The following is a 10,696-nucleotide window of genomic DNA, read 5'->3' on the forward strand; positions in this document are numbered from 1 at the left end:
GGCTAGGTTGACTGCATCATCTACAGACCTGTTGGCTCTGTAGGCAAATTGCAGGGGGTCCAGGAGGGGGTCGGTGATGTCTTTTAGGTGTGAGAGCACAAGGCGCTCAAAGGACTTCATCACCACAGAGGTCAGGGCGACGGGTCTGAAGTCATTAAGCCCTGTGGTCCTTGGCTTCTTGGGAATAGGGACGATGGTGGAGGACTTGAAGCAGGCTGGCACATGACATGTCTCCAGTGAGGTGTTAAAAATGTCTGTGAAGACTGGAGACAGCTGATCAGCGCAGTGCTTCAGGCTGGCTGGTGAGACAGAATCCAGACCAGCAGCTTTCCGGGGGTTCTGTCTCCTGAAGAGTTTGTTGACGTCCCTCTCCTGGATGGAAAGAGCCGTCCTCGGCGTGGGTAGGGGGCTGGTGGGGGGGAACTTCAGGGTGGGGGTTGGAGGTGTCAAGGCCCCTCTTGAGGTTGGGGAGGTGGGGGTGGTGGATTGTGGCTGCAGCTGTTGGGGGGCGTCGTGGGGGATGGTTGCAGGACTGTCCCTTTGTCTTTCAAAGCGGCAGTAGAACTCGTTCAGGTCGTTGGCGAGGCGTCGGTCGTTGATGGAGTGGGGGGCTTTCGGCTTGTAGTTGGTGATTTGCTTGAGCCCTTTCCAGACAGACGCAGAGTCGTTGGCTGAGAACTGGTTTTGGAGCTTCTCAGAGTACAGTCGTTTGGCCTCTTTCACTGCCTTGCCAAACTTGTACTCTCTGTATATGTCTTTGTCCCCACTCCTGAAGGCCTCTTCCTTATCCAGTCTTAACCTTCTGAGTTTAGCTGTGAACCAGGGTTTGTCGTTGTTGTAACTCACCCTGGTGTATGATGGTACACAGCTGTCCTCACAGAAGCTGATGTAGGAAGTCACAGCCTCTGTGTACTCGTCCAGACTGTTGGTAGTAGTCCTGAACACATCCCAGTCTGTACAGCCTAAACACGCCTCGAGCTTCTCCATAGCCTCACTGCTCCACTTCCTTGTCGTCCTCACAACAGGTTTGCAGAGCTTTAGTTTCTGCCTGTATGCAGGAATCAGGTGGACCATGATGTGGTCGGATTGGCCCAGTGCAGCACGTGGGACGGCGTGATAAGCGTCTCTGATGGTGGTGTAACAGTGATCCAGAATGTTGTCCTCTCTGGTCGGACATTTTATAAACTGTCTGTATTTGGGGAGTTCGTGGGTCAGATTACCTTTGTTAAAGTCACCAGCGACGATAACTAAGGAGTCCGGGTTGGTCCGCTCCACACTCAGTATCTGGTCGGCGAGCATGCGCTGTGCGACCTGCACGTTAGCTTGCGGCGGGATGTAAACACCGACCAGGATGAACGAAGCGAACTCACGGGGGGAATAGAAAGGCTTACATTTTATGATGAAGGCTTCCAGGTCTGGAGAACAGTGCTGCTGAATCACTGTCACGTCGTTGCACCAACCACTGTTGAGGTAAAAACAGATTCCTCCACCTTTCGCTTTGCCGGAGAGTTCTGTGTCTCTGTCCGCTCTGTAGAGCTGGAATCCTGCCAGCTGCAGCGCAGAGTCCGGTATTAATCCACACAGCCACGTCTCCGTGAAGCACAAAACTGCCGATGAATAAAAGTCCCTGTTTTTCCCCAACAGCAGTTGTAGTTCCTCCATTTTGTTGGGAAGTGAGCGCACGTTAGAGAGAAATATTCCAGGTAACGGTGTTCGTAGTCCACGCTGGCGAAGACGTAACAGCACCCCAGCCCGTTTCCCTCTATTCCGGCGTTTCACCGCGTGAACAAAGGTGAGCGCACCTTTGACCAGAATGTCCAAATATTCCAGAGCAGTAGGTAGAAATGTTGGAAATAACTCCTCTGGTGTAGTAGCCCTGATGTTCATGAGTTCTTCTCTGGTGAGAGAGCTCCGGGTACCATCACAGAAGACCGTTTTAAAGCAAAAAACAAAACAAAACAATGCGCACCAACACGCCGAGGCGACCATCTGCGGCGCCATCTTGGAAATGGATATCCCCATCTTCTGATGGTTACTTCCAGCAGGATAACGCGCCATGTCATAAAGCACGAATCATGTCCGACTGGTTTCTTGAACATGACAATGAGTTCACTGGACTCAAAAGGTCTCCACAGTCACCAGATCTCAATCCAATAGAGCACCTTTGGGATGTGGTGGAACGGGAGATTCGCATCATGGATGTGCAGCTGACAAATTTGCAGCATCTGTGTGATGCTATCATGTCAATATGGACCAAACTCTCTGAGGAATGTTTCCAGTACTTTGTTGAATTTATGCCACGAAGGATTAAGGCAGTTCTGAAGGCAAAAGGGGGTCCAACCTGGTACTAGCAAGGTGTATCTAATAAAGTGGCCAGTGTATGTGTACTGGTTATCTGTTCATTTTTAAATCTTAGGATTAACTTTTGGGGCTCTGCATGGTCAAGCCCCTTCCTATATCACTGAATTGTTCATGCCAAATACTGAACCCCTCAGGCTTCCTTTGGTTTTGTTGTCTTGAGGTTTTATTTATCATGTTTGAATTTGATGTTTACACTTTCATGCAGTTTTTGTGAAGCACTTTGTGATCCTCTGTGAAAGGTGCACTACAAATAAAACTGACTTACTATTTACTTAGTAAAGCCATCAGAGACTAGTGGGAAAGAGCAGCCAGGAAATTACACCTGAAATTGTCAGTGCAATGTTCAACCATATCATTACATCATATAGTCACATGACACCAAATGGAAAACAGTGTGGCAACCTGTCAGAATACTCAAAGAAAAGAAAAACACTTTTGTAGCTGCGGTTAAGACATGTAAAGACATTTTGTCCACAATAAATGTCTGTTGGAGTCACAACTTTAGCTTTCCAAAAGTCAGTGTGATCAGATCGCAGTGATCAGTTCACACAGGCTTTGGTGTGCACGATTCTTTCTGATTGGAGGCACTGACAAAACATTACAGAGCGCTGTGTAATAAGTACATCAGTTTGGTCCAGCACAGCCCCGTCAAGCAACACTTGCACAATAATAGCTTTTAAAGTGGTGTGCAGTGCCTGCTACATCCTACGTTTATGTAGTCTCAAGTTTTAGTATAATTTAAAGAATATTCCATGATCAAAATAAGAAAAATAGGAAAACATAGTTCAAAAGATATACGATTAAAATGCTGGTGCTCTCTAACGAGAAGCAAACACAAGCACCTCAAACCATAGCAAGGGTTACGGTATTAAGAATTTACTCAAATAAGAGGGGAAAGTTGCCAGTAAAGCTTTGTACATAAAACCATACCAGTCCTATTGTCTGTGTGCCTCATGAAGCCCAAGAAACTGAAATAAGGTACACAGCTTTTGGCTCTGTACAAGGAAATGTTATGAGACAAAAACAGTCACAACAAGAATTTAAAGATTAAAAGGGTGGAGAAAATAGCCTGCATATAATGAATATAACCATAGTCTAGAAATGTTACTTGAACAAGTTTTTTTCCCCCTTCACTGAAACCAAAAGGCTTTAAAATCCCCTGCTTTTTACTCAATGCTCAACATGCACTGAGAGAAAGAACCAAATATGATTTTAATAAGATGCTAGTCTAGATAGGATCTTCCCCAAACAAAAAAATATATATACACAATTATCAAAGATCTGGGAAAGATTTCTGGAAAACATTAATTTAATCCTCTTTACATCAAGCACCAAACCTAATGAGTACAATTATTCCTGCTGCATCTGAAATTCAGTTCAAAGCTCTTCAATGCCCTGCTTTACAGTACTGACAAACAAATGGAGCTGTAAGCTGTAGACTTGTTCCTCGTAATGATGAAATGTGTTACCAAATAGCCTTGCAAAGAAAGAGATGGCAGGGTAAAAAACAAAAAAAAAAATTACATTTCCACAACCAGTCAAACAAAAAATATTAGAAAACTGGTCTTTTAAAAAATGTGCCTGTCTTTTATAGAAACAGTTAACATTTAACCCATTAAGTAGCCATCTTCTTAATGCCTAAATACTAGGTTAAAAATACTGAAAGATCCTAAGAAAGGATTGAGAACTACTGTACTTCAATAAGAACAGAGCCAGTTATGCCGCCCTCCAGTGGCCACCTAAGGAAGCTAATTCAGTTTCCCTGTCAGATTGGTTAATTTTTCTTCATAATCAGAGCACTAAACCTTTAGCAAAATACTAAATGACATTCATACTGGTGAGATAAAGCCTTGGTTCTTTGTTTTTGTGGTATTTTTACATTTGTATATGCATCAGGTTACTGTTAATGTGTTTATTTACATTTGCCATAGCAGCAGATCTGATCCAGCAGCTCTTGTTTAACTAAATTGCTGTGCCTCAACACCTCTTCTCTCCAACTACAGGTCCTTTTCAAAATATTAGCATATTGTGATAAAGTTAATTATTTTCCATAATGTCATGATGAAAATTTAACATTCATATATTTTAGATTCATTGCACACTAACTGAAATATTTCAGGTCTTTTATTGTCTTAATACGGATGATTTTGGCATACAGCTCATGAAAACCCAAAATTCCTATCTAACAAAATTAGCATATTTCATCCGACCAATAAAAGAAAAGTGTTTTTAATACAAAAAACGTCAACCTTCAAATAATCATGTACAGTTATGCACTCAATACTTGGTCGGGAATCCTTTTGCAGAAATGACTGCTTCAATGCGGCGTGGCATGGAGGCAATCAGCCTGTGGCACTGCTGAGGTCTTATGGAGGCCCAGGATGCTTCGATAGCGGCCTTTAGCTCATCCAGAGTCTTGAGTCTCTCAACGTTCTCTTCACAATATCCCACAGATTCTCTATGGGGTTCAGGTCAGGAGAGTTGGCAGGCCAATTGAGCACAGTGATACCATGGTCAGTAAACCATTTACCAGTGGTTTTGGCACTGTGAGCAGGTGCCAGGTCGTGCTGAAAAATGAAATCTTCATCTCCATAAAGCTTTTCAGCAGATGGAAGCATGAAGTGCTCCAAAATCTCCTGATAGGTAGCTGCATTGACCCTGCCCTTGATAAAACACAGTGGACCAACACCAGCAGCTGACACGGCACCCCAGACCATCACTGACTGTGGGTACTTGACACTGGACTTCTGGCATTTTGGCATTTCCTTCTCCCCAGTCTTCCTCCAGACTCTGGCACCTTGATTTCCAAATGACATGCAGAATTTGCTTTCATCCGAAAAAAGTACTTTGGACCACTGAGCAACAGTCCAGTGCTGCTTCTCTGTAGCCCAGGTCAGGCGCTTCTGCCGCTGTTTCTGGTTCAAAAGTGGCTTGACCTGGGGAATGCAGCACTTGTAGCCCATTTCCTGCACACGCCTGTGCACGGTGGCTCTGGATGTTTCTACTCCAGACTCAGTCCACTGCTTCTGCAGGTCCCCCAAGGTCTGGAATCGGCCCTTCTCCACAATCTTCCTCAGGGTCCGGTCACCTCTTCTCGTTGTGCAGCGTTTTCTGCCACACTTTTTCCTTCCCACAGACTTCCCACTGAGGTGCCTTGATACAGCACTCTGGGAACAGCCTATTCGTTCAGAGATTTCTTTCTGTGTCTTACCCTCTTGCTTGAGGGTGTCAATAGTGGCCTTCTGGACAGCAGTCAGGTCGGCAGTCTTACCCATGATTGGGGTTTTGAGTGATGAACCAGGCTGGGAGTTTTAAAGGCCTCAGGAATCTTTTGCAGGTGTTTAGAGTTAACTCGTTGATTCAGATGATTAGGTTCATAGCTCGTTTAGAGACCCTTTTAATGATATGCTAATTTTGTGAGATAGGAATTTTGGGTTTTCACGAGCTGTATGCCAAAATCATCCGTATTAAGACAATAAAAGACCTGAAATATTTCAGTTAGTGTGCAATGAATCTAAAATATATGAATGTTAAATTTTCATCATTACATTATGGAAAATAATTAACTTTATCACAATATGCTAATATTTTGAGAAGGACCTGTACACTTTTTGCCTGGGAGAATTAAACGGATGGGATGAGAGATCGGGGACTGTGTTGGAGGGCATTCCCTAGAACAGGAGTAGGCCTAGCCTCACCTTGATCCAGCAGTAACTGTATGGCTCTTTTCCTCCTGACAGTCAGGGTCATGGCATCATCTCCACACTCCACCGAAGGCTCCAGTTTCTGCCAGCTCTCAACAGAGCCGCCAAGATGCTGACCAATGTTGCTCGCCTCCCGAGCCCGGACTGGGATACAAAAAAAAAATATATAAAAAAAATAATCTGAATACGTGAATACGTTCGGGTGGAAAAGGAAGCAAGAATTTCCACTGAGAATGTAGAAGATGCATACTTATGAGGGATAAAACCATAAAAAAACATTAAACAAATGCAATAAAATTAAACATTCTTGCAATAAAGTGTACATGTTTTTAGTTTGATAATAAGAATTATGTAATCAATGGGAAAACAAACTGATCACATTGCTAGATAAATACCTGCACATATCCCTCTACACAAGAGAGCCTGCAGTTAAGTATTGGCAGACATAAAGAAGCGTATTGCACCTGGCTGACAGGAAACATGGCCTCAACAGAAGAACTGTCAGCTCAAACAATTGAAAAGATTTTGACATTCCTTCAATAAAGTATATCAGTGTGGCAAAAGATGGTGGCTGATCACAGTCAGCTGTGAAAAGTACAAAGCAAAGTACAAACAAAAAGGGAAGGTTGTAAAAGTAAATATACAGATAGACCAAGACAGATCAGTGTTTCAGAAAAATTCAAACCAAGGGGCCTTAAAAAAAAGAAAATGCATTTTATGAATTCAAAGACAAATACACAGAAGCAGGAGTTGATGTTTGTGTGCAACACGTGAGAAAAGCCATGATTTCTGATAAGCTTGGCCAGGATTAAACGACTTTTTTAATTATTGAATGATTTGCCAAGAATATTTTTAAACGCCTTTAAAGAACACTCATAAGGCCACATCAGCAATTGGGCATTTGGATTTGTTGAATTTTGAAGATTAATAAAACAATTTACAGGGTCCCTATGCATTTTATAATTTCAAAATACCGTGCTATTCCAAAGCCACATTTCTAGATTTGAGTCAGCATTTATTAAACAGTTCTGGACTTTCAAGTACAAATATCTCACATTTAAATACCGTCATGTTCTACAATTGAGAAAATATGATGACTGAAATTAGATTCTGATTAGGCATTTCATGTTGTAAAAGGTTAATTCACCGCTTCTTGAGCATATGAACCAAGTTGGATCATTTAGATCTATGACACTTCAATCTCTCATGTTATGACTGAAAAAGCACAACTTGTGGACTTTGGATTTGTAAAGAATATAATTAAAAGCTGTCCAGTCTAACAGTCCTCAGGTTCTGATTAAAATCCTGTTCTGGACATGCCCAGAGGTGAAAAAAAAATGATGTGAAATGGTCCATTGTTAATTTTGTAATTAGTGCATATTTGATTGTGGGTTTTCACCCCGAAACCCAAACACTCCTGGATAAAATCAAAGGAAGCCACATAAACACAAATCGTTGGAAAAAAGTGCACCTATTTTTATCTGACAAACATGTCAGTGGTAATTTCCTATAAATGTCCAAACATGGAAAATGATGAGAGCAAACTTGATACTTTCAAGAGTGTAAGAAGCCTGCATTTAATTAATTTCAGGGCACTAAACTGGCTCTAGCCCAAAATGTGGTGGGCACCTTCCAAGTTTAAAGTTTGTGTTAAAGTCAGCGGACAGAAGCCAGTTTTCTCACCTGTGGCAGCAGAATCTGACTGATAGGCTCCATGTCGGTGGTTTGTTTCCAGCTGACCGGTGATATAAAACTTCCCGGGGACTACATGCTTGATGGTCCCTCTGCTGCAGTTCCCATCCGGAAGCTTGTGCGAAATAAATAGCCTCTCTCCCCCCGTTCGCCTCCGTTTGTAGCGGGGTGTTAAACTTGAAGAAGACGCCATTCTGCCTTCAGTTCCCAACTCTGACTCGGTTTCAGGGGGCTTCGTCTTTGTCCGGTCACTGTTTGCAAGCTTTTCGCTCCTTGAGCCGCTGAGGTAAGACCAGAGTGTGACCGCACTTATGGAGGGGTTGCTGGGGACCCTCGTCATTAAAACGCTGTTCTGGACATTATAAGGATCAGAACTAGAGGTCGGTTGGAAGGAATGAGCAGGTAGGAATGGCTCACAGCAGTCTAATGAAAATAAACTTATTGTCAATAAGGTGTAAAGAAGTGGAACACCGAAGCAGTATGCTTTTAGTTTTAAATGCATTGCCAATACGAGCTTTTCCTCTATGCACCAAAACACTGGGACCGGCTGAGGAGCGGCTGTTTGATTTGTAGACAGCCTGACAACACACCTGCTCACTAATTGGCACAAATTAATTGCGCATGCTCAGTAGGTTCTAGACTACTGCTGTAGATTTTAATTTATTTTACAGATGCATCTCAATAAATAAGGACATAATCAATAAGCAAATGTATTTAAATAATTCAGATCAATGGTACATTACTCAGAATGATATATTTCAAGCGTTCACTTCTTTTCATTTTGTTTATTATAAAATTAAGTGTTTCAGATAATTAGATTATTACATAAGACTAATAAAAATTCATTTGAACTTAGAAATGTTACATTATGACCAAGAGTGCTGACTCAATCTTTTGCGCAAGGATGGTAAGCTACAACAGGCCACTACTAAAGAAGCTGGCTGTTGCCAGAAGGCTGTACACAAGCACCTTAATGAAAAGCTGAGTGGAGGGAAAAACTTTTAAATGGCACATGTATGTTGTAAACAAATCTCACAGCAACATGTACAAGATTTGAGAACTGTAGTACTCGCATCCAGTAAAATCACAGTTATGGATAGAAGAGTAACATCTTAATACTTCCAAAAAAGTATATTGTAGAATAAAACATGTAACTATTTTACTCTCAATGGACACAAATTTGTGCACAGCTGATAGTTTCCTTGTCGACTTATTTTTCCATTGGAGCTGTAGATCATTGCAACTCCTCCAGAGTTACATTGGGTCTTTTGGTTGCTACTCTGATTAAGCAGAGCATTAATCAGAGTAGCAGTTCTGTTAGTTAAGGTGCACCGCCATGTCTGGGTAGGTTTGCAGTGAGTCACAGTTTTCTGTTTTCTAATTAAGCTTGGGATATGATTTTATTTGCTAACCCTGCTTTAAACTTCTCCACATCTGTCCCCTTATCTGGTTGTGTTCCTTGGTCTTTAAGATGCTGTCTGCTCATGAATGTTCTCCAACAAACCTCTAAGGTCTTCACAGAACAGCTAGATTCATGCTGAGACACACAGATGCTTTTGAAACTTTTAAAGACAATGGGTTACACTGGATTTTATTTAGGGGTATCTGAGCAAAGAGGGGGAAATACACATCACACTTTTTAGTTTTTTTTGTATTGTTGTTGTTCGTATTTCAGGAATTTACCAAATTTAAAGTGACTCTGACCTGGTTTCAGGTTCTTACTCAAAACAAATATTCTGACAATTGTTATTGTAAAATTGATTGTAAAGATGCAGTTAGGCTCAACACCTTAGATGTAAAGTTATTTCAACCAATAATTCTGTTTGACTGGAAGTGACACAGCAGTGTTAGAAAAATGTTGAACATTTTAGAAAACAATAGAAATAACCTCTATTGTCCATCAGGTGGGAAATTCAGGATTTATATATTTTTCGATAAATCAACAAAATAGCTTTTATTGGCATCACAGCAGTCAAATGGATTTTATACATCACCATTTTTTCCGGCCCAGTACCTGCTCTCTTACCCACTCAGAAAGTATTTGATGTCGGAAGACCTCCTTCTCACCGAATACTTTACTCCACTAGAGGGCGACAGTGCGCTGCATGAGATTAGATTATGGCCGTGAGTTGATGTCTAGTTCATAGACCTCAATTAGCCCGTCAATGCAGGCAAATTGACCTTTGCCCTTCATATAAACAATCCCTATGGCTTTTCAGACTGAGCCAATGATTTCATTACGAGATCTCAGAATGTTTAGCTTAATTATTGAAACATACTTTTCATAGTTTCCATATAAATACAATTTTAAAATGCAACAGTTATCATAAATCTTACTTCTTATTACATGTTTATGATAAGAACAGAATAAAAAATAATAACAGCTTGTGAGCACGTCTGTTTTTCTGAAGCAGTTCAGAAATGAGCTCACTTTGGTTGACATCCAGTTTCAACCACTGCTCCGGCTCCGGCTGAAATATTCTCACTTCACTTCTTAAAGACGAATCAAGCAGAAGAGGCAGGCGGGTGATCTGTTGATGAAGGGCGCGGTAGTGGGATGACTCATATTTAGAGTTGCCTAGTTACTGCCAGGAGTTGTTTTCTTTTGGCTCAGAGTGTGAGGACAGCGTGTGTGTCTGGATTTCATTGAGAGAGGAAGGCTTTGTGTGGGCTGTGTGAAATAAAAAGCGCTATACTGGGAGCAGGAGGAGCAAAAATGTTTCCAAATAAAGGAAGGAATCACGTGAGGAGACAGTGGAGTTATATGTAGTAATGTGAGCAAATTGAGGGAGGGATATCCACAGAAAGCGTGTCGAGGAGTGACGACAGAACCCCCTGTGGTTGGTAGTCATGGGAACATGTTGGCTTGACTTAAAATGAGGAATTTATTTTTATTGAATGTAAACTGTGGCTAAGGCTCCACATTTGGCTTAGATGAG

General features: G+C 41.8%; 1 protein-coding gene across 4 annotated transcripts in view; it reads right to left on the reverse strand.

The window, feature by feature from the left end:
* Positions 1-8,318, reverse strand: part of LOC124862477 — a 35,336-nt gene extending 27,018 nt beyond the window's left edge. For 2 of the 4 annotated variants that reach the window (XM_047356430.1, XM_047356429.1), the window contains exons 1-2: positions 7,749-8,317; positions 6,060-6,209 (exon numbers count right to left, since the gene is read on the reverse strand). In XM_047356430.1, coding sequence (XP_047212386.1) covers positions 6,060-6,209; positions 7,749-8,259 — 661 coding nt within the window. In that variant the 5' untranslated portion in view covers positions 8,260-8,317. Of the gene's footprint in view, positions 1-6,059; positions 6,210-7,748 lie in introns of all 4 variants that reach the window. The other 2 variants (XM_047356432.1, XM_047356431.1) reach the window with 2 other exon arrangements.
* Positions 8,319-10,696: the final 2,378 nt, after the last annotated feature.

Source organism: Girardinichthys multiradiatus, chromosome X (assembly GCF_021462225.1).
Source record: "Girardinichthys multiradiatus isolate DD_20200921_A chromosome X, DD_fGirMul_XY1, whole genome shotgun sequence".
Lineage (NCBI taxonomy): Eukaryota > Metazoa > Chordata > Actinopteri > Cyprinodontiformes > Goodeidae > Girardinichthys > Girardinichthys multiradiatus.